The 27731-nt window shown below is 35.7% G+C and overlaps 1 protein-coding gene across 15 annotated transcripts; it reads right to left on the bottom strand.

Moving 5' to 3' along the window:
- Positions 1-206: 206 nt before the first annotated feature.
- On the bottom strand, positions 207-21217 carry LOC18447859 (ABC transporter G family member 39). 15 transcript variants are annotated; one of them, XR_016040404.1, is made up of 26 exons: positions 21099-21217; positions 20091-20118; positions 16456-16671; positions 16117-16237; positions 15892-15980; positions 15694-15778; positions 15222-15381; positions 11538-11614; positions 11372-11425; positions 11076-11166; positions 9147-9448; positions 7798-8159; positions 6996-7232; positions 6300-6460; positions 6037-6140; positions 5569-5734; positions 4576-4760; positions 4312-4479; positions 4150-4217; positions 3622-3912; positions 3437-3520; positions 2210-2343; positions 1881-2108; positions 1561-1732; positions 579-833; positions 207-490 (listed from the first exon to the last, which is right to left on the bottom strand). XR_016040404.1 is itself a non-coding variant. In XM_088846258.1 (26 exons), the coding sequence occupies exons 3-26, from the start codon at positions 16644-16646 to the stop codon at positions 221-223; spliced, it is 4032 nt and encodes a 1343-aa protein (XP_088702384.1). In that variant the 5' UTR covers positions 16647-16671; positions 20091-20118; positions 21099-21217; the 3' UTR covers positions 207-220. The 15 variants fall into 15 exon arrangements, 13 of the variants coding, with proteins under 13 accessions (XP_088702384.1, XP_088702378.1, XP_088702381.1 ...); XM_088846258.1 differs by having other exon boundaries at positions 4599-4760; XM_088846252.1 differs by adding an exon at positions 17061-17150 and having other exon boundaries at positions 4150-4479; positions 21099-21203.
- Between the last annotated feature and the right edge of the window lie 6514 nt (positions 21218-27731).

Genomic DNA, 27731 nt, shown 5'->3' with positions numbered 1-27731 from the left:
GTTCAAAACATTTAAACAGGGTTTGGAATTCTCAAATCAATCCAAAAACAATGTTTCTTTGACATATTACCTATAAAAAAAATTACATTTTGGGTGAATGATTCTGTGTCTCTATTCTACAGGAGACCCCGGTCCCCCACTATTTCGAGCTGGCTAGGGCAGTAACAAGCTGGCTGGGAGAACAAGGTGAAATTTTCAAGCGGTTGTTAAGAGAAAGGCATCACCTCCTTTGGAAATTCAAATATTTGGTACACAAACAAAAAACAAACAAGAAAAGAAAAATAAACACAATGTGAACTGCAACGGCAGTACTTAGAAAGTAGGCTTCAATTCCAAAATAATCTTCAAGAACGTCTTTGACACTCTTGCTTGCTTGGCCAGGTAGATTGATTGTCTCAGTACAATCTCCCAACTGAGAAACCATCAAACCATAAATAGTCCAAGCCGCAGGATTAACCCAATAAAACCATCTCCACCAAAGAGGAATCATCTACAGCATAACCAACCTAAGTATTAGAGAGAGAGAGAGCGAGAGAGAGAGAGAGAGAGAGAGAGAGAGAGAGATGAATTTTACTTACTGGTCTAGCAATGTAGAAACCAGAGAAAATGTTCCATAAGATAAACACTAAGAAAGAGAGAATGCCAGCCAACTCTTGGGTTGGAGTTAAAGCTACTGTCATCATCCCAAAGAGAGTGAAGTAGATGATACTTAGTAACATAAACAAAGTGAACCACAAGAACTTTGCCCCCATCCAAGAAAAACCGATCATCGGGTATACGATTAAGACAAAGAGTAGTACTTGGATCACAATATATGGGATCTCAATGACCACCTACAAAAGAGAAAAAGAAAATGAAGTATCAAGTTTTCTCGATCATTGTGGAATTTCTAAAGTCAATCAACTATTGAAAGATTATAAAATATGCGCATGCTATGCAGGCATTCCGCAGCCAATAACCAAGTGAAACACTGGATAGAAACAAATCCCACATCCCTTTGAAACTTTTTTTTGATGGAATACAGGTCCCTGGTTTACAACATTCTCACAATGTCCAAATCATGTTTTTCGCAGATATGCAGAAATAATTAAAATGAACATAAAATATTGTGAAACTTCTCTCCGATGGAATACAAGTACCTGATTTACAACATCCTCACAATGTCCAAATCATGTTGCTAGCGAATGTGCAGAAATAATTAAAATGACCATAAATATTGCAAAGAACAGTCAACAATGCATAAATTCAGAGTTATATGTCCTTTTTTTTCCCCCTCACTTTGCAAGATGTGAGGAATTTAATAAAATAGCTTGAGAATACCTGTTTCAAACAGTTTGTTTAACAAGGAATAATTTCTAATCTCAATAATTTCGTAAGATTAGGATGAAAGTACATATTCACCTAAAAATTGTAAAAGCATATTTGATGAAACACTAACAAGGGGTAATTCTCCCACTATATCTTGGATTCGCAAGGCATGACAACGTGCACGTGTAAACTCACCTATGCACACCTCCTTGACTTTTATTATACAAGGAATGTGTCTATAAGTTAACGTACCTGAGCAATGGCATAAGGCATGGCCGAATACATTCCGGCTGATTTCTCACGATATAAAACCATTCTCTCTAGGCCTACAATGGGTTGAACTGCAGTTGTGTTTGTGAAGCCCAAGAAGAATGCTAAAGAATAGATTGCACCAAGAGCGTTAAAAAAATCTTGCTGCTTGCTCCTGTATGCATAAAGAAAAAAAACAATAAATGCAAACGATAATCACTCCCAAAAATAAATGACTAGGATATATTCTTTACAGTAACTAAAATAAAGAGCAATTAGGATGATGCAAAAATAAGATTAAAATCTACCAAGTAGAGACTCACAGGTCCAAAGCAATGCCCCAGAATATGGTTGCAAAGAGAACCGATATTGTGATTGTGATGAGGAAACGGATGGCATTGTATTGGGGATTCCTCCAATAGGACCAATGCTGTTTCCACAAGCATACCATACACTGAGTCAAGAAGTTCTGAGAGGGCAAGGATTCGAAGCTAAGGTCTTTTGAAACTGTTGAAGGCCTACTCAATTCCTCTATGAGTTGCTGGTTTTCCCTGGCAATCAAAAGACAGTCACTATGGAGTACATAGTTTTTTTTTTCCCCTTTCTTTTTTATATTGAGAAAATACAAGGTTCCGTGATGGGAAGAACATACTTGTATAAACAGGAGTTGCAATAAACTTGAGCAAAATCTACAGCGAGATCAGTCTCCATGGCAGAAGAAGTAATGTCCAACATCCAAGCTGCTGGATTATAACCATCCTTTATTTTAGGAATCCCTGGAATAGCCTGAAAACAGCACACAGTAAATTTATGACTTTAAGAAGTTCAAATTTTTCATTGCAGTCCAAGAAAATAAGCAACTTTTCAAAAAGCAAAAAAGGCAATTTCTAGAATTAATTTTATCTTACGCTGACTATTTGTGGATAAATGACCATCATGATTCCACATCTTAGTTGAAAAACTTAAAAACAGGCTAGCAATAATCTCCAAAAATGTTTACCATTTCACTAAATCATGGATTATCACTAAGGTGACCATTTCGACTAGTTGGAGGCATCACATAGTAGATTCCAAAAATGACTGAAGTCCGCCATATTATCTTTAGATTATATTAATAACTCAACCTTTTCCAGCATACCCAATTACCCTCTCACCATTCATGTCTGTATACAATATGCAGACAAAACTAACTAAAGATCAAATCTTAAAGCTAAATCACTGCCATATATGGCCACTTCATTTTTCTGAAAATACTTTCTCAAGAATATTTTCCATTAGTTTGCCACTATTGTGACTTCCAATAGTCTCCTAATGGACAAAAATGTCTTTTCCATCTTCAACAACTCATTATGTTATATTCTACTTCTAGAAGTATTACAAGAAAGGAAACTCTTTGTGGAGAATCATTGATATTAAGAGCATCCAAATAGCATTAGGAAACCATATGGAAGAGGCATTGGGCTAAATGGACTTCTTATGTATATGTACTTACGAGAATATAGATAACCTTATATTTTCAATAGAAAATTGCTAAATAGATATCTTGGCTTAATAATACTAGTTGGCAACACCTGCAGCACATGAAGATTTGTAAAGAAATGAAGAAAAATTAATGTTCTGTTTTTGGGAACGGAAAACAAAAATCATAAAATCATGAAAATGTTTCTCTTTGAGAGAAGGCTAATAATTCTATTGATTGTCAAAATAATGGTGAAATCATACAGAATTATGGACTACAATATTAGACACAAAAATTAAAACGAATACCCAATTTGTTGAACTAATCAAAGTCTTGGAGATATGTCTTTCAGTAGAAGTCATATGTGAGAAATTCAAAACATTGCACAAAAGATACTAAGAAAATTGATAGAGAATACACCTCGAAGTACTGAATCAGGTTCTGAGAGAAATGACCCAGTGGTCCTTCATATATGAGCTGCCCACCTTTTTTCATTAGTAGTAGCTGCAAAAACAAAATTAGAACTTCAAACCAAGGCTTAAAAGACAAACACTGGAAAATTTAAAAATTAACTGAAGATACACAACCCTATCCATCTTGGATACCTCATCAAAAGCTTCAAAGATATCAATACTCGGCTGGTGTATGGTGCAGACCACGGTGCGACCTGTGTCAACAGTGTTCCTCACCACCCTCATGACAATGGCAGCTGCCCTTGCATCAAGCCCAGATGTGGGCTCGTCCATGAATATGATCGAAGGGTTTGCCACCAACTCAACAGCAATAGTCAGCCTCTTTCTCTGCTCAGTGGATAGGCCAGAAAGCCCAGGGACACCAACCAATGAGTTCCTTAATGCTTTCAGTTCCACGAGATCCATTACCTCCTCCACAAACATCTGAAACGTTAGAGCCAATCAAAATAAGACAAAACATAGAATCAATTAGAGAAACACCATGATAGTAGTAGTGGTTTCCTAAGATTATAAAGCTCTCTCTCTCTCTCTGTCCAATATTTTCCACAGTGGAGAAAGGAGAGAATATATCACATTTCAGGAGCTTCCTGACCACAAATCAATTTTCTTTGGCTCATTTATTGAGAATTAAATTATGGAGTTCACAAACAGTGCACTTACTTTCCTAGTAGAGGGCTCAATATGTCGGGGGAGACGAAGCCATGCAGAGAAGAGCAGGGACTCATAGACTGTAACAAATGGTGAATGGATGTCAATTTGTTCACAATAACCAGAAATTCTAGCAAAGGTTTCCTGGTTTTTTGGGTACCCAGAAACACTAACATTTCCTTCTATATAACCCCCAGTTTTTCTTCCAGCCAGTACATCCATCAATGTGGTTTTGCCTGCGCCAGAGACCCCCATTACTGCTGTTAAAATTTGTGGTCTGAAAGCTCCACTCACATCCTTGAGCAGTCGTAATCGTTTCTCCGAAACCACTTCCTTCATCTCCTGATGAAAACGAAATTATATAAGCTTCTGTGTCATTGCACACACCCACACACCCTGAGAGAGAGATCGAGAGAGAGAAAGAGAGATAGATTTTACAGCAGGCATGTTGATGTAGTAACTTATGTGGTTGAATGCAAGGGAGAAGGGCTGGAAAGGTAGCACCATGCCTCTCTCATGAACTGCCAAAGTTGTTACTGGATGATCAGCACCCATGCTATAAAATGGGTTTTCCTCATTTTTATCAGATTGAACTGGGCCACAAGCCTGGTGCTTTCGGGGAGCTGAAACCATTGAACAACTAGTGAGCCATGACACAAATCATAGGAATGGGGGAGATTTTTTAATACTATCATAAACTAAGTAGGTATCAGAGGATTGGTTCACTGTCCCCTACTCCAACTGAAACTGTTTACCCCCTCTTAGGGTGTAAATTTTGTAACTTAATGAATCAATCAATAGTTTCCAAAATTTAGAAAACTTGTAAATCTCTAAAATAGAAAAAATAGGTGCAGGCAGAAAAGAAAGAAGGCCTGGGAATGGGTTGGTAATGGAAGTGTTTTTTGTGATGTTTCTAAGAAAATGCAGTTGTTCTTTGTAATCCATATGAAATCTGCAAGACAGGTGTCATAATTGGGATTGTTGGCTTTCTATGGTTATTAAATATTAGGAATTACAAATTTCACACCAGCTATCTCTTGGGAGTTCAACTGGAAAATCCAAAATTGAATCTTGCCCTACAATAATTATTTATTAAAGATGTGACATTTTATTTGGAAACTTAACCGAGATTTAAAAGTTCATTTAAGTTCTGATTAAAGTTTGACCAAACTAAGCTCCTCAAAAAATTATGAAGCGAGAGAGCAGACCAGACTTTCACAGCCATGTCCCATAAAATGGGTCCAAAAAAAAAAGAAGGAAACGATTAAAGAGGCAGAATGAAATCGGATCCCAATAGATATCTATCTTTGTAGGTGGTCAAATGTCCTCCTCTGTGGATAGAAACAGGGATACCCTCGGTTGTATTTAAAGAATATCCCGGGCCTTCTTGTAAACATCCAAAGGAAAAAAGTAGCAGTGTCAAGGATGTACCACTAAGATATCCCAAGGCTAGGATACATAAAACATTAAAGAGCAAAGAAAAGCCAGCTACAGCTCCTATGCATATCCAGAACCAATATTCCTCGGAAAACATTCCCCTTGATTTAAGGAAGGCCTTCCCCACCGTGCCTGCATTGCTGGCCACATCAATGTTTGGCTATGACAAATACCACACACATATATGGTTAGTCAATGGCTTGTTCTTATGATAAGTAGTAAGAGACCAAAATTATAGAAGAAGTTCAAGTAACATGAAACAAGGAGTGCACACTCCATGTGCATGGTAGAACAAAATTTCCACCAGCCCTTTTCCTTTAAGACATTAAACTACCGCAAGTTACCTTATGGTATTATGAATTGATGTATGACTGTTACACATCAAATCATAGCATACCCACCCAAAGAGAGGAAAAATATGAATTTCTGCTAACCACCCTGTGAAACTGGGTTGGAGCTTACCAGGCTCCATCTCTTGTCCAAGAATTCATTAAGGGCAACACCATTCTGGGAATATGTCATAGGAGAGACCCAATAACCCCAGACCCACCATGAAGGAATATCATCTGGAGACAAAAGAAAATAGCCCACATCTCTCAAACAATTATGGTTTGTGTTTTTTTTTTTTGTTGGGAGAGAGAGAGAGAGAGAGAGAGAGTAGGCTAGTGACGATAGCCCACCTCTTCCAAAATTTATAAGAGTGAAAAAATAAGATGAGAAAGGACCTTTAGATATAATAAAACCACCAAGGATGTTAATTGCAATGAGGATAGCAATTGCAAATGAGTTGGCAACAACTGCTGTCCTTCCAACCGCAGCTATGAGACGGAAGAGTCCCATTGACATTTGGTGCATACAAAAGAGTACAAGAAATTGTCGAAGAAACCTGCAAAGATAAATCTTCAGACAATAAATCAACAACGATCACTTGTATTTACTCTTGGACTAAAAAATCTTGTGAATCGTCAAGGTAAGTAAAGTATGTCCGGTATGTTGTGTTTGAACCCATATAGCCTAGGCAACAACATATAGACTCTAAAGGGGTTTGAGAAGCTGCTTGGTAGAATTATTTCAGAGTGGAGATCTATCATCTTTATTGGAAAACATAATTACTATAACTAAATAAACAGCACGTATTTCTCGAATCTAACAGATCAAAGAATGTTAACAATAAACAAATCTACCATAGCCGTAATGCAAAAGAAAGAATATTGGAAAGTTAGATGAAGTTGATGCCCTACATTAACCGCACTAAAGAATAGTCTCCTACCATTTCATAGATATCAATGTTGATACCAAAATTAAACAGTTTGTTAAGATGAAGACAATGTATGGACCAGCAGGAATTGTAGCATAAATTTTCTCTACAACTCTCTCTAAGGACACTTACGTAGTATTTTCAAATCCACCAAGTGTCTCACCTAGTAACAGATGGGGCAAAGCCAATCACATAATATGTTGAGCAAACCCACATCCCAGATTCAAAGAATGACATAGGCAAGTGAAGCACAAAGATAGGCAGCAAGAAGGCCCATCCTGGATAGAGTTGCAGGTCCCTTTGCTTGTAAAATACTGGCAAACGTAAGATGGTCATGGTAAGCTCTGTCATGCCATTGAATGTAACAACCACCACTCCAGAATATAATGCCCCAAGATATCTGTTAACCACTATTTTGCATTAGTTTGGATTTTTTTAGGGACTATAACTTGACCTGCACACTTTTGGATAAACTGATATAATTTAGAGGCCTTAGCGATGACAACAATATTTGTCAAGTTAGCACACTGTTTATGGATGCTCATCAATAATTAAATAGATATTTAAGCGAATGCTAAAAAAGAAAACTACATAAAGCAGAAAATAATCCTAAATATATTGTTCCAAAATCTTCCACTTCTGTATTTGCAATTGAGGCAAAACTAAGTTTCATTCCTTTCTTTGGAACTAAGGGGCAAAACTAAGTTTCTCTTCAATATCCAAGAAAATTTTTTGTTTTAAAGCCATACCAGCATTTTACCAGTAGTCAAAGAGGAAAAATTATGATTATTTCTATTCACTTTAACTACAAAAATGGAAGAAAAAGGCAGGTTCACTATAAGTATATTTAAAATTTATTGGTTAGATATGTCCAAATGCATTATTTACTACAAACACTTTAACCAGAACTTGTCACTAGATAATCAAATAAAAACACAGTAAATTTTGAAAGAAAGAAATAACACCTGTTGCCGTCAGTAATGGAACCTTGTTTCGTTCCAGTCCTCAAGAATACAGTCATAACTATTAAGGCCATGATGGAGATTTGGACCATCTTGAAGATGTGCAGAAAGGAGTTTCTTTTCATTAGTAACCATTCCCTCCAAAAGCATGCAACGAAGAGCTGCCACCTGGAAAGGCCATACTTCTCGGAGGCTAGGGCAAAAGGGCAGGCTTTTGACAAGTCACAGGGAATATGCAATTCCTGGTTTAAAAGCTGGCCCACATAAAAGGACTGGAAGGCCCTCGCAAATGTCTTTATAGGAACATATTTATAGGGGCGAGTCATGTCAGCCGAATATTGTTCTTGATCCATCTTAGACATCACCTGGTTATACGAACACCTACGGTTATATAAATTTGCTCAAACTTGTTGATATTCTTTCCCAAATTTATCACATTCAATGGTCAATTAGGATGGAATTAGGTTTCAGCACATGATAATAACTGAGATGGTATAATGACAGTACCATTAGTGATTTTCCAAACTTTTGAAAAAACAAAGTGCCCAATGCCAAATTTCAGCCAAAAGAAAAATCTACGCTACACAGACACGCACGCACGCTCGTGCACACACACACACACACACACGACACACACACTAAAGTTTTGCATTTAGATTCAATCAAAGTCTAAACCTCTCTTCACTCAGATAACTTCCTTACTGTCAAATCAAGGTTGGAGATGAAATGCCATAATTTAAACTTTGGCCATCTGGCCATGAGAATCAAGAAGGACTACTGAATTTAGCAACACAACGTATGGCTCAAATTAAGAAAATGAAACAATGTCTGAAATGAGGATTACAAATTTATCTAATGCAATAGACGTTCATGATTTTGGACCACATGCTCACCACCTTATGCGGCTTATAGAATCTTTTTGTCACCCAACTGTGAAATGACCACCTTGGAAATTACATAATCATGCCTTTAATGAATTTGAAGACATCATGAAGACCCAATCATTTGGAAGCCATGCCTTAGATTGAGGAATGACAAAAATGTTACAGCAATGTTAGGAATAACCCTAAATCACACCAACTTGACATGTATCACAAGTCAAACCAACTTTTAAATAAGATATCCCCTCTTTCTCTATATCAATCAATTCCTTGATCATAGGACTATGTTTCCAGAGAGAGCAAAATCCAGCTCGTAATTCAAAAAACATTCAGACCCCTTGATCTTTTGCCAAATTCTATTGACAAGAAATGATTCATCCATTTTAAAGAACTTGTAGCCTAAACAAAAGACAGTTCTAAAAGAGAACTTTAAAAAACAATTGTAAACATCTAGATAGGTTGAGCAAATACCTCTTGGAGAAAGTCTGCAATGTTCTTTCTACTGGGACAACTGAATCCCATGAACTTGAAGAAATCTAAAATCTTTTCACGAGGGCCTTGGTAAGCAATTTGACCTTCATTCATGAGGATAACTTCATCAAAGAGTTGGAAGGTCTCAGGGGTAGGTTGTATCATTGATATAACCATGGTTACATCCATCGTGTGAACGAACTGATGTAAGTACTCCACAATCTGAAAAATGGTCAAACTATCTAAACCTGTAGATATCTCGTCCATGAAGAACACTCTTGCTGACCCAACCAACATCTCCCCTACCATGTGAAATTTAATGAAGAGGATTGAAATCATAGCGAAAGCTTTGCCAAGATACTAACAAAAAAAGGACTATTCAAAATTTAAAGCCGTGAATGTACAAGTGATGCATGTCAATATTCTTCTTAGCTTAATTCATTGCGCAATTCATGTGAAACTATCACTATAATAGGAATTTATGATTGACAGGGTAATCAAATGATCCGTCAAGATAGTTTGCATGCTTATCATGGCTCTAAATACACTATAATCATTAATCAGCCATTGACATTACACAATATTCTGTTGAGACAGTGAGTCAACTACTTGTATAGTAGTATTTAGCATTTCTTTTCAAAAACAATCAAGACACACTTAATTTCAAAAAAGGGAGCCCAATTAAGGACCATTACATTGTCTGCCCTCCGCATTTTTGGGGCCTGGGGCAAGTTGTTTCGGCTCAAATTTGGCACTCATATTCTTTTGACTTGGCAAATATGTTAAAAAAAAACTGAAAAAACTAGAGAAGGGCTCTTTTTGTGGACAGAGAGAATGTAGTGAATGTGGACACCCATTTCAGGAAAGAAAAAATGGTGTTAGATAGAGGCCCTAAGGAGATTTCTTTGACCCCAAATTTTGTAGATTGCATCATCATCACAACATGAAGAATTTTAAAAAGGAAAGAAAGATTGATTTCGAGTTCTTAAAGGGTTGGATTTATAATGTAGATTCAGGATTAATATAAACTTTTGACAAAGTTTTACGTTGGCTGCCTTCCTAACACAACCCACCTCCTTTATCTCGGCTCGGACAAATTAAATGGAAGTTTTAGAGTCCCTACTTAGACCACTGAGTTTATGGCCCTTGCTAGAGCAGAATGGCTGACCAAGATTCTTCTAGCATATCCCAAATAGTTGGGAAAAGGTACTGATGATGATGAAAGGTCTATTTCATGGACGGCTCTTGCTCCCCGAGTTCAAGAAAACCATTTTCCTAATTTTTTTTAAAAATGTTTTACATGGACTTCTTCACTTAGTCCAAGAGATTGTGGATCTCAAATTTAGGGCGAAACAAATGCCCATAGGACCCCAAAACAAGGGAAGGTGGACCACTGTAGCGCTCCGCCCTTGAGTACACCAAATGTTTTCCCATCTAAAAGTTTTACAACTGTAATGTTTATGTTTTGAAAGTTTAAAATTTGTTTTAAAATTTTATCTCATTCTATTTCTCCCTTATTATAATTAACTCACATGGAAACGTGCTTCTCCTAACCAAGCAAAACTACCCACTTGTCTTTCAGGTAAACCAAGCAAAACTACCCAAGAAGCTCAGCAAAAATTTAGCTACATACCCTCCTTCACATTCATTATGGTTCTAGAATTAATTGAACATAACAATTTATGTGAGTCTTTATTGTTCTAATCTTATTTTTCCTTTTATCAAATAATTTTTGCTTTCTAATTGGTGGTTTTCCAAAACTTCTAGTATCTCAAATTGATCATTTTAGTTTCGTGCAACGCATTTCCCAGTGAAAAATAAACAATAATTCAATACAAAAACACTGGTCATAGTTCTAGAAATACACAAAAGCAAAAGAGACAGGGACTTGGCATATTTAGAAGGTGTTCAGTGATTTTGAAGTTTTACCGATTGTAAGTCTTTTCTTTTGGCCACCAGAAATCCCTCTTTGCATTTGATCACCCACTATCGTATCAGCACAATTTTCCAATCCTAGGACCTGTTTTTATCAGTAAGAAAATCCCAATTAGAGGATGAAGCAAATATTAACATTTTTTTTTTTTTCATGTATCCCCTTTGGTCAAAATCTGAAAGAAAGAACATGGCACAAAAGTAGATAATTGGGTCATAATTCATTTCTTCAAAAGATTATTGTTATGAGAGCCATTAATTACAAATGATGTAGCAATATTCTTGTGCAATACCTTAAGAATATGATCAATCACAAGGGATCTTCCTTTGTCTTCCTCCAAGTTAGCCTGAAGCAATAACTCAATAAGAGTAGACATTTGAAAACCTTTCTTCCATTAAAGAAAAATCACAGTAAAGCTCTTCCATCAAAAGAGTAAGAAATGAAGCAGAAAGAGTGACCTTCATAAATGTGTCAATCTCTGGGTGTGGTGTAATACCTAGAGCCTTCTCTCTCCTGCATATCTCAGCTAGCATCTCTAGCACACACAAGTTCAGAGAAAGTCATTAGTGTGAGTTTTTTAAGGGCAAAAATCCCAGATAAATGTCATTCATTGCTCTCTCTCTCTTTCTCTCTCTCTCTCTCTCTCTCTCTCATGTTTCAGGGTGAACCAGAAGGAGCTAAATATGCTCCATCATAAGGAAAAGATACCTTTTAGCTCAATTTCAGTCCATGGTGTCACAAACCAGGTTCCAAAGATTCTAAAATTTTTAACATTACCAGTGAAATTCTTGAGACTCCCCATATTTTCCATTGAAAAATCGATCTTATTAATATCAACATAACAGGAAATCTGAGTAAAGAGAGCTGTCACTCAGATTGCATGTTAGTTCGGTATTAGTAGGAAGGCATTTCTCAATTCACTACTTCAACCCTAACCATTTCCTCTCTCTGCCTCAGCGAAAATTGCATCATCCATCTCTCCTCTCTTCCTGCCACTACACATTTTACATCATTCATATCTGTTTCGGGTGGGCCGCCCTTGAAGGCCGAAAGCCTTCATTTGAAATGTGTTTGCCGTCCAAGTTTTATTCTAGAGTTTGGTTGGAGCAATACCCGCAATGTTGTCCGTTTCGCTTCGGAGCATTTGTTCCGTTTGGTTAGAAAAATGAGTGTTTGATTTGCGGGAAAACTCTGGATTTTTTTATTTATAAATAAATTAAATATGGGGAAAACCCTCAAATATAAACTTTTTGCTTTATCCGGTCTAATTTGTTTTAACATATTTTTGTCCGAATCTAACTTTTTTAGCTAACACCCTAATATAAAAAGTTTTTTTTGAATGAAAATATCCTTTTCGTACGTAACAAATCATTTTCAAATCCCAATAAAAAGAAACACCGCACCGCTCTTATACAAAGCTAAGTCGCTTACTTCAAAACGACGAACTGCCCCTTCAAAATGTCGTACCGCCACTTCAAAATGCCTGACTGCCTCTTCAAAATTCCAGATCGCTATTTTCAAAACACAGTACCACCCATTTTTCCAATAGCAAATCCCATGCCGGACTGCCTACCCATCAAAATAATAGTCAGACTGCCCTCTTCAGCTAAAATAATTTGCTAGGTATGGGAAGGATATTTTCGTCAAAAAAAATAATTTTTTTTTTGTATTAGAGATTATTTGTTAAGAAACATCGTTTGTTGAGAGGAGTTGTTAAGAAAAGTAAGGTTACGGGTAAAGTGCCTAGAAAGTCCCAGGGTTTTAAATAAATTTCCCTTAAATATTTGTATATAAAATATAGAGTGATTTATGTATGGACCCTAAAGTTTTAGGTAAAATACGAAATGCTCCGTTTATATGTAGAAATTACAAAGATGGTCAGTCAACCCCTTTTTTCTAAAATTGCCTCTTGAGTCAACCTAAATTTTGATTATTATTTTTTTAGTTTTTTTCATTAGTAGGGTAATGCCCCAAGCTTTAAGGCATTGCCCTACTAACAAAAAATAAAAAATAAAACTGTGTTGACCGAAGAGTAATTTTGGGAAAAAAAGTGGGAGAAATTCTTTGTAATTTCCACATATAAATGGAGCAGTTCGTATTTTACTTAAAATTTTAGGAACCTTATGTAAATCACTCTAAAATATATAAAAATAATAGAAAATTTCAAAATAAAATTTCAAAAAAATAAAAAGTATTTTTATATAGATATTTCTTTGTTTCATCCGAAGCTTTGGCCGAATCATCTCAAAGCAGACCCGAAGTGGCCCGAATCTAACCGAAGCGGCAGCATCAGGCTTAGAATGAAGCAAAGCAAATTTGACGGATTCTTATTCTCTCCGCGTCCAAATTTTATTTTGCTTTTACATTTGATCTGCCAAAACCTTATTATGAAACTTGCTCTTCATACCTGCTATGGTTTACTTTAATCTGTTTTAGTTTACTAGTTAAAAATAGCACGGTCTTAATGATGATTAATTATTTGTTGTTTTAATTGTTTTTTTTTTTTTTTGTCAAGGCCTTTTTTTGGCACTAAGTGATTTTTTTGCTCCTTTTTACCTCCATTTTCTACAGTACAACACAAACAATACTTTGTTTACAAATCCCTTATTTAAAATAGTAATCTTTTGAGAAACCCTTTCTTGACCATTCTGTTAATGTATTTTAGGGGCAAAGGGGAGAGAGAGAGAGAGAGAGAGAGAGACTTTCTATGTTTGATGAATTACTGTAATCAGTACACTTTAGATAATCAGTGGACTGGTAGTGCTTAACTTTGGGAATGATTAGGCTTAGGGTCCGTTTCCAAAAAGAAAAGGGTGTGGTTTGCATAGAGCCTAGGCTCTAAACGATCAAATTAAAGCATATCTTCAAATAGTGTCTAGAAATGTGGTTTCAATACTAAAAATCTTTGTGATCACTTAAAAATATGTTTTAATCTTTATTTATAAAGTTTAAAGCTTCAAAAATAGTGTAGATCGACATATCTATGAAAATTTGAAAATATTAAAAATTGATGGTGCAAAAATGTGTTATAAAATACACTATTTCCAACCCTTGAAATCCATTTTTTTTTCATGTCCATGCATCTTGATTTCCAGATGATCAATTTGAGGATATTTGGGCATCAAAACAATCTCTTCTAGTGAAAGTTTTTTGGTAGGCTCTAATTTGATTGTTTAGAGCCTCTGCTCTAAATAAACTTTTCCCAAAAGAGAAAGCTTATGATGCATATAAAATTGGATGGGACCGAATTGCTGATCTAGAAAACTGTTAAAAATAAATAAAATAAAATAAAATAACTATTAAAATTGGGGTTTATAAGGTGGGGATATATAGGTACCTAAAAATATATTAAATAAGGTGAAAAAAGAAAAAAATTATAAGTTTGGGTTCTAAGGGGGAATTGATCTTGACCAATTCCCATCCATATCGAAAATTGTACTATCGTGGAAGTGGTTCAGTCCTTACCGATTCCTATCCAAATCGAAAATTGTAGGCTTTGAACTACTAGTCATACCTAAGTATTTAAAAACTCAAAACTCTCTATTTCATTTCTAAAATAATCATTCTAAATATATAAATTTTGATTTAAAAAATTCTTCCTAATTTGCCCTAGGGGGTAAGCACACACTGTGTTCCTTTGGGAATACATTATTTTTGCTTTTCAAACTTCCCCTCTTGCATGAGGGCTGGCAATGAGCCCGGCCTGAGTTGGCCCACCCCTGGCCTTAGCTTGGCCCTAGTCTCCACAGGGCAAGCCCAAGCCCGGTCTAGCCCGAACCTTGCCAAAAAGGCCTTAGCGCTGGCCCAGACTTGGCTGTGTCCTTATTCGGGTCAGGCCCAGCTAGGCTGGGCCAAATAGAATCAAAGAAAAATAAAGGAAAAAAACAAAAGAAAACAAGAGCCAAACTAGACTGGTGTTGTCATGGCCCAGGGCCAAGCCCACCGTGGCCTAGTCCTACCCTCAGGCCGTGATGGCTGGGACATGGCCTGCTCTCAGGCCATATTTTGTGACCTAGGTCGTAGTTTTTTAGGACTGGGCCGATCCGAACCATCCAGTCAATTGTCACCCCTACCCATGTACAATACTATCTACCACAATACCTAGAAGAAGACTTCCAATATAAATGTTAGCATAAGATTACCTGATTGGGTCTCATTGCCCAATAAACGGCATGAAAAATCCAATGTCTCTCTCACTGTCATTCGCCCATTGTGAAGATCATGTTGACCTACATAAGAGCAAGTCCTTAACGGTTCGAAATCCCTCAAGTCTTTGCCATTATATGTCACTTTACCACGAACCTATCAAAAATTCAGTTAGTTAAAAAGACATAAATTTTCCTCCCACATTTAACATTAACTATAGGGATTTTATACTGTTAGATTACTTACCCTTGATACAAAGAAGCTCACATCAAACCTAGTCATCAAATATGATTTATCAAATTAAGCATGTAAAGGTAGTCACAAGGTTCGAGAGATGATCAATGAAACATCTTGAGCCATTCAATTTCATTTTTGACAGCTATAAATGCTTGCGTTCTTTTTTGTACCAGAGCTAAACAGTCTTATTGTAAGTATTTCCTTAACTTTGTTTATAATAAGCTTACTCACCCTTAAATTAGGATCAAGTTTTCCGGCAAGGGCTTGTAACAATGTTGTTTTACCAGAGCTTGGAGGCCCAAGAACCAGAGTCATCCTTAAAAAAAAAAAAAAAAAAAGGGATAAAAAATTTGTGATTGATTGTAGAGATGAACTTAACACCAATTTTGGAAATATGAAGAAGAAAAAATAAAATGTAGTAGAACATACCTTGAGGGCTTTACAATGCCATTCACCCGTTTGAGAATATTCAATTTTGCTTTATTTGAGGGTGAGAGGCCTATGAAGCCTAGCATGTCCTAATAAAACAAGTATCATATATGATATTATGAACACGATTTTTTTTTAAAGGAAATCAACTTAGAAAGTATATAATTTATATGAAAAAAGGAACATTGCTCCAAAATAAAAAGTAAAAAAAATAGAAAAGAAAACCTCCAAAGTATTGATTGTGGCATTCACTAGTGTGGGAAGAGCCCTTCTTCCAATGTGTGCATCAGCCTCCACACATAATCGCTCAAAGCGGACCTCAATTTTAGGAATATTGATTCCAACCCTACAAAAGCAACATATCAAAGTAACATGAGTACAAAACACATACATTTTCTCTCTCACACATGCATACACATATCTATCACTCTGTGAGTCATAAACGCAGACTCTCTTACTCTTAATGTAAGTTATTCTCGCAAAGAGGTCTACCACTATGAATTTCACGTAGTTCCCGCTTTCTCTGTGTGTATGTGTGCATGTGGTGTATGTAAGAATTCTTACCTGTCGATCCTTCTCCTCATTTCGCGAAGAAACCATCCATTGTCAGTCCTTAGCATCCCGTGCACTAGCCGCTCCTCATGGTAAAGTTGGTGGGACACATCGACACACTCCATGGCATCCCCTTCTTCCTCAGAGGAATCAGAAGGCTTAAGAATGTCACTACTTGCCTTCCATCCCTCTTGATGATGCATTATTACTAAACTTTCAAACAATCTTCTGCAACCAAAAGAAAGCTGTAGAATTTTAAATTTTATTTCTTTTTTAAGTTAAATTTTTCTGATATAGCATATTATATTGAAACAATCTCTCCATAATCTTAGAAATGTGTTTCAATTCATATTATATGCTTCGTTAATGGCGGATTTTAGTACATAATAAGCTTCGTTAGTAATGGAATTTAGTACATAATAAGCTTCGTCCATGGTGGATATTAGCAAAGATTACTGAAAGCAATGGCGAAGTTCAGTAGGGACCCAAGTCATCAAATTGACCGTCCAATTTTTTGATGGGCAAACCTAAGTATATAAGAATCCAAAATAACTACGAAAATTTAATATATTATAACTTTTTTTTTGGGTGAATCAGAGTGAAGAGAGGGCCGCTACCTCTGGGATTGAGCGTAGGAATTAGTGTTGCAAACCGGCTAGTGCTAACCAATTAAGCTCATGCTCTTTTTCTATTATCATCCAATTTACCTGAAAATACATTAATGGATTAGTTCACGATCTCTAAGCTGGCCGAGTGGTTACTTGGGCCCTTGCCGAGAACGAGTTATCCCAAGATAGAGGTCCAACTCCGGGATCTACAAAAAATTATAAAAACTCCTAAAAAAATAAGAAATATATTTGTAGAATATTTATTTGTGTTTTCTATTATGTTGGCAAAGATTAAAAAGTATTTTGGCCGTAAATACTTATTTTTATACTTTTTACTTTTTTCCTTTTTTTAGGAAATTTCAAAAATACCCTCAATAACAAACTCATCTTTTATATATATATTTTTTTGTACTTTTTTAACCACAAATAACTGTGTTTCGTTAAAGTTTATTTTGAATATATTTTTTTCATTTCTTTTACATTTTTTGGTATTTTTATTTATTTTGAGTAATTTTCAGGTGGTACAGTATGCGGCGCTCTGGGCCGAGTTACACGGACGCGGGCTAGTACTCAGCTCGGCAATAGGCTGAGCAGTCGGCCCGAGTCGACTTTTCCAACGCTGGGATTAACGTGGCGTAGGGTTTTGGTGCGTAAGTCGATCCACCAATTTAAATGTATCTTCTATCTTAGAAATAGATTTTGAATCCAAAGTTTCACAAGTGACCACCACGATCATGAATATGGGAAATAAATAATAAAATTCTTTTAAAATTATTCATTTTGAATATTTATTTTCAACTACCATTTTAATTCTTTGCAAATCATCAAATTTGCACTATTTTAAAAGCTACAAAACTATGGATCACAAAAATTGCATTAAAAGTGATTCAGGATAAATTGCATACCAGAATCTATCAAATATCAAGGTGTCTTCATGCACGCACAATTAAGTTTTCCTTTTAATAATCAAATCAAGATTTGATAATCGTGGTTAATGGGTCGGGTCATGGACCCGGTTAACCCAACCAGGCCCGGGTCTCGACCTAGATAATAGACCCAACTCGGTGGATCTGGGTCCAGGTCCGATTTAGACCTTATTGGGTCGGGTTGAGTCTAGATCGGGGTTAACCCGACCTAGTATTTATATGCATAACGTACATATAAAATTTGGTAACATGTATTAGAAAATATTTAATTTACTTTTTTATGTTTTTTTGTTTCTTGACCTAGACCTAGACTCAAACCCGGGTTGGGCCAGGTCAGGGCCATCCTAGACATAGTTGAGTTGAATCAAGGTTCGGGTCAGGTCAACTAAATATAGTTGAGTTGGGTCCGGGTCAGGGTCTAGGTCGACCCGACCCATTCCCAGCCCTAAAGATGTCCTCCTCTTTCTTTCTTTCTTTTTTTTTTCCCTTTTTTTTTTTTTTGGTGAAACGAAAATATCAGCTTGTGGGTTGATTGAAGTTTAGAGTTGGGTCAAAGACTCCAAACTCAGCTTGAATAATTGCGGGTTTAAATGTGACTATTGTGGATGGTAGATCAGAATAGGGTGCGGTTTCTATAGTGCAACGACCTTAGGATATTTGCATAAAGCCATGACTCAATTCCACATTGAAAAATGCTGTGTAGCTCTAAAAAACCTTGTGATTGATTGAAGATTGACTTTTGTCTCAAAGTGTAGAATTTGAACCTGCGATAATAATGCACGTCTCGTGGAGTTGAAAGGGAAACCCACGGTACATGTGGCAAGATAAAACTAATTTCATGGTTGAATTTTATTTTGGAGAAAGTATCTCTTAAAGGGTCAAATTAATTTACAAAATCATTATAGGTGTCAAATCATCCTATTTAACATTAGGAATATAGATTTTAAAGTTTCATTTCACAAAAGTAAGTTTTAAAATACAGTAAAAATAAACAAAATTACTTGGATTTAGAATTAGGAACCTTAAACAAATAAGGGCATTTTGGTAACTTGGCCCCACTTGAGTGGCTTGAGCAAATGATGCAATACCATGGTTGTTCAGAGTTAGCGACATAGAATAAGGATTTATGATGAAAACAGTGAGTTTAGTGTTTCCAACTTAATCAACTAGGGGCATTTTCTTCATTGGTAGCTCTAGGGGTATTCTTGTAATTTAGCTTTAGCCACGGATATTAATTATTAAAATTCTAGAGTTAACGTCCTCTTAAAGTACAAAGGTTCAAATTAGAAAGAATTGTGATGGGTGTATTTATCAAAACAATCATTATTCTTTTATTAAAAAATTTTATTTAAATAGATAACTTTACTATCAAGCAAAAGCAAATTTAAAATTTTTACAAAAATATAATAGTATTTTGGAAGTTAGTATCTTGAAATTTTATTTGTAGAGCCCTTGTCTTTTAGTTAAAATTTCAATTTTATCCTTTATGTTGTAATAATATTTACAACATCGCTCCAAAAAAAGTAATTTTTTTTTAAAAATATACTATAAAATTAATAAATCCACCCTGCACAACTCTCTCTATCTTGAACCTTTGTAATTTGAAAGGATGTAAAGTTTAGATTACCCTTTATTAAAATGGCTTTGCTTATTCAAGATTCCTAATGGCAATAAAGACAAATTGACCATTTTTTTTTTATACTTTGCAAAAGGTATCATAGTAGAACAAAAATATGATTAAAAATACCCAAATTGCCCTTGTAGGATTGATGCTTTTTATGGGGTATCTTAGTGAAACCAAAATATAATGAAAAATGCCCAAATTGTTCTTGTAGGATTGAGAACCCTAAGCAACTTGGGGTAGCGGCTATTTAGCCCGATTTAAGTAGTTTGAGCAAATGACAAAATACCCTCTATTGTTTAAAGTTAGTAACATAGAACGAGGATTTATGATATAAAATGTGAATTCTATATTGCCACCAAAGGTATTTTCATCATTTGCTTGTTCCATTTTTGAAGTATTGGATTAGTTAAGACATGATTTTAAAAATACAAAGAAACTATAAATAATAATTTTAAAATATTGAATCTAATCTAAAGAAAAGTTGCTCACCTTTTTACAGCTGGTCTTCTAAATCAGCCTGTTGGACAAGTAAGAACGGTCAAATATTAATTTTGAACGGTTTTTCAACCAATCTCAAGCTTCTAAGATTTTGAAATAATCTCCAGTTGTCCGTATTTTTTTTCTCTTGATTCCTAGATTAACCTCAAAGTTTATCAGAATAATTTACCGCGAATCACACCCCCTCTTCTTTATTTCGTCTCTTTCTCTATCCCCATCCTTTTCCTCTTTCTCCCTGCCCCTTGTCCCTTTCTTTCTTTCATATTTATCTTTTATCATTTTTTGTAACTTTCCAACTTTTGTATCTTTCCAAATAATTTTTAAAAAAAAAATGTTTAACGGTGTCTTCTATATCATGAAACCTGGCCTGGCCTGGCCTTATGTAAATTTCTTTAAATGAATATGACCCTCTCTCCTCTGTTTGAGAGTAACACTGTACAAAACAAGATCGAGCAATCGCTATTATTTGGTATTGAGAGAGCTTATCATGATCCAAGAGACCACATGAAACATTCGATCATGCGAGCATCACCATCCAATCAATAGATTGGACGAGGATTGGAGATTGCAGTACCAAGGTGATGCTATCTAATGGATATGGAAAAGCAACATAGGCCGGTCTTATATATCTCTCATATTGGACCGACCCGACAAACAAAGCTATTCAAGCTCTTTATGTCCTAGGTGTCCACCTGACGAAATTAGAGGCCATTTTCCATTTTTATCAAGAAAAAGAGCAACATATTGGAAGAAAACTACAGTTTCAGTTTAAGATAATACGATGATCATTTTGGACAGCCTGATGCGCATCTTATGCTCATGGTTTCTCTAGCTCTCTTCTACATGAGATGAGCCATGATCCTTCATTTCTTATACTGAATTGAACATGAAAGAGATAAAAGGACATGAAACTTCAAGGTTTCGCTTGAAATTCTCCTACTGTCAATTCCAAAAAACACAAAAAAAAAAGCAAGGAAGAAAAGTGAAAGATGAACTTACTGAGAGGTAGAGCGCTGATGAAGAGAGAGAGCTTATGAGAGCGATTTTGTAAGAGAATAAGAGAGTATTTATAGAGAGAGAGAGAACGAGAGCAAGAATGTTAGAGAGCGAGGGAGAGAAAGGAAGTTGACAGCAAGTATTTAAAAGGAGTCAATGAGAAAGAGAGAGAGTGTGTTTTAGTTGATTTTGGGATTTGGAAGAAAGTTCGAGGTTTTGGGGATTCAAAAAGAGGTGCAAACGTGGTTAAGTTCCCTATAATAGATAGGGTTGGCAATTGGGTCCGGCCGACAGGGTGGCAATTGGGTCCGGCCGACACGATCTGGGCGTGTGGGCCTTCCCTAAAATAGATAGGGGTGGCAATTGGGTCCGGCCGACACGATCTGGGTGTGTGGGCCTGTGTTTAAGGGTTGGACCCTTTATGTCCAAAACCCTGGATCCGAGTTGGGTCTGAGTCGGGTTCAGGTCCAAGTCGAGCCATACCCAACCCCACCCATTGCCACCTATAACAATAGAGCAAAAATAGCAGCCATATGGCATGAAAATGCTGCTCGGACCGAGCATAGTGTTCATTTGCTCCCTCGGGTGCAACTTAAGTTAGGAATATTCTTTGGCTCAGGGATGTAACTTTTAGAACCCGATGACCAAGAAAAAAAGTTCTTAACTTGAACTCCATGTGGTTGAAAAAAAAACCAATATCCTAAAATTGAAAAGGGGCCGTCCGAAAATTTCGGAGGACAAAATCGAATATTTATGAACTCAAAATCCAGAAAATAATCATTTAATAATTCTTAGGTAGATCAAAAACTTAAAACTAAAAGATTTCTCCCAAATAACTCATTTGCTAGAGGGAGTTGATAACAGTATGCTCCCGCGGGAGCATGCTATTTAGTATCAAAATCGTGCAACCAAAGAGGAAGCATACAACAAGTACTCTTCATTAAAGATCTTCAGCCATCAGATTTGAAACCAGAGGTGGGGATTTTCCATTTGACCACATCCGAAGTTTATGTGTACGCTTAGCTTCCCAATTTTATAATATCTGGCTAGAGATGATTGTGGCCTCCGCATGTTAAAGGCAAATACTCTTATAACATGAGTAACATATGATCTTATAGTGCACAATCCCTCAATCAAGTATGCAAAAGGATTTCGAAAATAAGGAACATGGTATTTAGCAGAAGAGTTTATGAGAAATTAGAGAAGGACACGGTTTCTATGAGTCCATGTAGAAATTAGTCATTTATTAGAAATCTATTTTTGAGATGGATTTTTGAATCTAATTTTTAAAGACATGTAATTTCTAACATGGAGTTCATGAATATGAAAAAATAAATAAAATTTGACAATTAAAAATAATAATTCTATTAAAAAAATATTTGGACCGTTAGTTTCAATTGTTTTCATATGGACCATCTATTTACATCTATCTTTAAAATGGATGCTTGTTAGTTTCAATTGTTTTCATATGGACCATCTATTTACATCTATCTTTAAAATGGATGCTTTGTACCTCTGGGACCGCAAATGTAGAAACGTGGTCCATGAAACAATTTTCCGAAAGCTTTTTTGGGTGATTAGATTTCTACACTTCATTGGGGAACTGTCTCTTTGTGCAGGAATTTCGCCAGAAGTTCGGTGCTTGATGTTACTTTTTATCTTGTTCGAAAATGTTGAGTGATACGTGGATCATGGCAAAGAGATAACTCCTTTCTAATTGGGAAAGCCAAACAATTTTAGGAGGAAAAGGCTTTTCTAGGCCTTCCTTTTTCTCAAGAAAAGTCTTTGAAGTCTCTTTCCGGATAAGTCTTTCATGGTTTCTCTCAAAGTTAGTTTCTTGCTATAAATGATTTCTTTTGAAGTTTTTGTGACACGAGTTTAAGACCTTCCTTACAAAGACCGAAGCCAAGGGAGGACTTTAGATCTTAAAAGTGCAAAATGAGGGCAATTAATTAAAAAAATAAATAAATAATAAAAGATATCAACATAAAATACAAAATTTTGAGATAATTTAATGTAGTTTTTTTGGATAGGAGCACTGAGGTATACAGCATAGGCTAAGTACCCATGTAATGGAATGCATTCAATCAACTGGCTCACTCTCATCTCTTCAGGATTTGAAATTATTATACGAATTAAGACTTTAGATTTTGAAAGTAAAAAATGAGAGCAGTTTGGTAAAAATAAAACAATAAAAAATATAAAAATAATTAATTAAAATGCATCATTTTGAGATAATTTATTGTAAGTTTACGAGGATATGAACACTGAGGTATACAACCTAGGAGTTGACTAAGTACTGTTATAATCGTATGTATTCAATCAACTGGGCTCAACCCGACCTAGTATTTAAGTATTATAAAATATCCAATAAACTTTTTGATATCTTTTTATTTCTTGATCTGAACCCAAACAGGGGTTGGGTCCTGTCTAGGTCGGGTCCAACCTAAACGTAGTTGAGTTGGGCCTAGGTATAGGTCGATCCGACCCATTCCCAAACCCAAAGATATTCTCCTCTTTTTTCTTAGTTTTTTTTTTTTTCTTTGTCAAAAGGAAATATCAGCATGTGGGTTAATTGAAGTTTAGAGTTGGGTCAAAGACTCCAAACTCCCATGAGCTTGAATAATTGCGGGTTTAGATGTGACTATTGTTGATAGTAGATCAAAATAAGGTGCAGTTTCTATAGGGCCCTGACCTTAGGATATTTGAATAAAGCCACGACTCTATTCCACATTGGAAAATGGTGTTGTGGGTCTAAAAAAAACATTGTGATTGACTGCGAATCGACTTTTGTCTTGGATTGAAGAATTTGAAACGGCAATAATAATGCAGATCTCGTGGATTTGAAATGGAAATCCACAGCACATGTTGCAAGATAAAACTAATTTCATGGTTCAATTTTTTTTTTGGGGGTAAAGTATCTATCAAAGGGTCAAATTAATTTAAAAAATCATTAAATGTGTCAAATCATCATATTTAATATTAGGAGTGTAGCTTTTCAAGTTCCATTTCACTAATAACTCCTAAAATATTGTAAAAATAAACAAATTGCCCATATTAAGAATTAGGAACCGTGAACAAATAGGGGCATTTTAGTAACTTAACACCACTTTAGTGGCTCGAGCCAATGACGGACCATGGTTGTTTAGAGTTAGCAACATAGAATAATGATTTATGATGAAAAGAGTGAGTTTAGTATTGCCAACCTTGATCAACTAGGAGCAATTTTCATCATTGACAGTCATTCGCTACTAACTTTAAACAATAAGGGGTATTTTTGTCATTTAACTTGGGCCTCTTAAGTGGGGATAAATTATCAAAATGACTATACTTATTCAAGGTTCCTAATGCTGATAGAGACAAATTGGCCACTTTTTATCATACTTTTTAAGAGGTACCTTAGTGGAAAATAAATATAATGAAAAAAATCAAAATTGCTTTTGTTTAGGATTGAGAACACTAAATAAATAGGGGCATTTTGGTTCTTTAGCCCTACGTGAGTAGAATAGACAAATGATAAAAATACCCCTGATTGACACAAGATATGCTGTATATGGCACATGTTCGTCAAATTTGCATCATGGTATTTTTTTTATAAAAAAAAGTTTATATAAGATTGACACATTAAAAAGTAGAATTAAAAAAGAATAGAGGAGCAAGATTTTATAACTTTTTCCCAATTAATTGGGGTTGGCTACACAAATCATTGTCCGCCATTCTGCGCTATTATGGGCCATACTCTCAGTGAGGCCATAAGTCCCCATATCTTTTCGGACTATTTCAAACCACGTCTTTTTGGCCCCTACCCCTTTCCCTTTTCAGTCCTTCTATTTGAACTAACTCGCACCTTGTAACAAGTGTTGTATTTAGTCGGCGCTACACATGATCAGCCCAACTAAGTATGCTCTCTCTCAGTCATCTTATCACCTATTGGTGCCACAGCTAAATTCTCTCGAATGGATTCATTTTGAATTCTATCTCTTCTTGTCTTGCCACTCATCCATCTCAACATCCTCATATCTGTTACACTCATTTTATGGGTATATTGTTTTTTATCTACCTATAGAGCAAAGATGGTCTCACAAATGTCCTATAGAATGTGTCATTCAGCTTCATTGGTATATGACAATCACATAAAATTCCAATTGCACATCTCTACTCCACCCACCCAGCTCTAACTCTATGTGTGACATCTTTCCCAATTTTTTCATTTTCCTGGATTATCAACTTAGCATATTGAAAGTGCGATTTTTTTTTGTACTTCCTGACCGTCAATCTTAACTACTTCATCGTCTCTACTTCTATTGTTACTAAACTTGCATTCCATATACTTTCTTAGTTTGGCTAATTTTAAAACCTTTGGATTTTAGAACATCCTTCCAAAGTTCTAACTTTGTAGTAAAAACCGTTTTGAGTCTCATCGATCAAAACTATGTCATCTAGGCACAACATGTACCACGGTACCTCATCCTGTAGGCGTCCAGTAAAGTCGTCCTTCATTAAGACAAATAGTTACATGCTCCATACTAACCCTTGATGTAGACCTATTGTTACGGAAAACTCATTCGTTTTTCACTAATTGTTCATACACTATTTAGCGCTTCATTGTACATATCTCTCACCAAGTTGATGTAGTGTTTAAAAACTCTTTACTCTTCTCACACCTGCCAAATCAAATCTCGAGGTACTCTATCATAAGTTTTCTCTAGATCAATAAAGACCATGTGTAAATGTTTTGCCTTCGCCCTAAACTTCTCAATCAATTTTTTAAGTAGGAAAATAGCCTCAATAGTCGACCTTCCTGCTAAAAAACCAAATTGGTTTTCAGATACACTCGTTTTAGCCTTAGTCGTTTTAGGTCTCATCGATCAAATTGGTTTTCAGATACACTTGTTTCTTACTTTAGGAGCAAGATTAATGTAGCTGAATGGGATAAGGCTTGGATGATGATGATGATCATTAAAAAGTAGAATTAATGTTATAAATATGGAGTAAAAAAGAGATTTCAAGTCCTAAAAATGGTGCACCTTTGCAACATATTATTTGGACCACCCATTTTCAAGAGTGTGATGCTTTTATAGATATGCTTGATTTGAACAAGTTTTGGAATTTAAAATCTTATAGTTAGAGATAAAAATAGATTCTTACACCATCTTAAGAATTTTTTACACCAAAATTACATCTCATGATAAAGTTTAGAGGTGCATATTTCTTTGATGGGTGTGGTTTCTGTAAGGTTGCAACCTTAAACAATCCAATTAAGGCACACCTCCACATTTTATTATAACATGTAATTTTGGCATAAAAAATTCTTAAGGTTATCCGAAAATCTATTTTCATATCTAATTATAAAATTTTGAACTCCAAATAAAGTTAAAATTAAGTAGATTTATAAACATATGAAAATCTTGAAAATAGACGGTCTAGATAAAGTGTTGTATGCATTATTTCTAGGACTCAAAATCTTTTTTCCTTTTCACATTCATACATCTCGATGATCAATTAGAGAGTTTTTCAACATTAAAACAATTTCTTTCTACAGATTTTTGAGGTGCATCCTTAATTCTACATTTTAAGTTGGTTGTGGAAGTTGCAAGCAAACCACACCCTTTTTTATATTATAAAATGGATGTAACTTTTAAACAATTCATAAGATCTGCGGTGCGATATTGTAAAATGGATGTAACTTTTAAACAATTGATAAGATCTGCGGTGAGACATGGACGATTGAAAATCTTATTCGATTGCCTATAGAATGGGTTTCAAGTCATTCGGGTGAAGTTTTCCTGGGGAAAAAAAATCTCGCTAATTTTTGGGTAGGGCATTTTCATACTTTGGTGACTAGAGTGTATGGCAGCTGATCTACCTTTTATTAGCCATTCTTTTTAAATTGTTATACTTCATTAGCCATTCTTTTTAAATTGTTAATGCTTCACAGTGCCATGAAACCTAGATCGACCGGGCGAACTGGTAGTCTGGGAAACCGATATGCAAAACCGATCCGGATCAATTGCGTGTCTCTTTAACAGAAAACATTCCATTTGCAGAGTGAATACATACCAAAAAATTCAGGTTAAGGTTTTAGGGGGATTGAGGCAACCTCTACTTCCTTCCAAATTTTGATCTATTGATTCCAGGTTCTAAGAGCTGGTCCTGGTGTAGCGGTATGGAAACACCAGGATTGTGGAGAACCATTTAAGTAGTCTACAACCCTTGAGTTGACAAAACTTCCCAAGTCGTTACGAATACGAGAACCATAAGATTCTAAAATGGATTTTTCTGATAACCATGGATCTGTCCAAAAATTAATTGTCCTTCCATTCCCAATAATCCGTCGAACATTGTAGCGCGAGAGAGACAACCCCATTTGAATGTCTTTCTATGCATAGGAGCATGACTTCCTATCAACTTCCCAAATTGAACAATTTCTGAAGTACCTGTGCCTAAAGAAGTGAGCTATAAGAGAAGACGGCTTAGCCAGAATCCTCCATGCCAACTTCATCATGCATGCATTATTGAACTCATAATATCATGAATTCCAAGTCCCCCCTCTTTCATTGGCAAACATACATTTTTCCACTTTACCAGGTGAACCCCTTGAGCTGTACTAGCCCATAAAAAATTTCTCTGAAGCCG

Source organism: Amborella trichopoda, chromosome 9 (assembly GCF_054954075.1).
Source record: "Amborella trichopoda isolate Santa Cruz 75 chromosome 9, AtrichopodaSantaCruz75HAP2 v2.0, whole genome shotgun sequence".
Classification (NCBI taxonomy): Eukaryota; Viridiplantae; Streptophyta; class Magnoliopsida; order Amborellales; family Amborellaceae; genus Amborella; species Amborella trichopoda.
The sequence above is the reverse complement of the archived record's forward strand: the minus strand, read 5'-3'. Positions and strand labels throughout refer to the sequence as shown.

Coding starts and splice junctions, on each gene's coding strand:
- LOC18447859 (XM_011630121.3), bottom strand. CDS start 16,646: ATGCATCATCAAGAGGGATGGAAGGCAAGTAGTGACATTCTTAAGCCT. Junction 11,167..11,371: donor TGATTGATCATATTCTTAAG/GTATTGCACAAG, acceptor TGATAAAAACAG/GTCCTAGGATTGGAAAATTG. Junction 8,160..9,146: donor TTGCAGACTTTCTCCAAGAG/GTATTTGCTCAA, acceptor TCGTATAACCAG/GTGATGTCTAAGATGGATCA.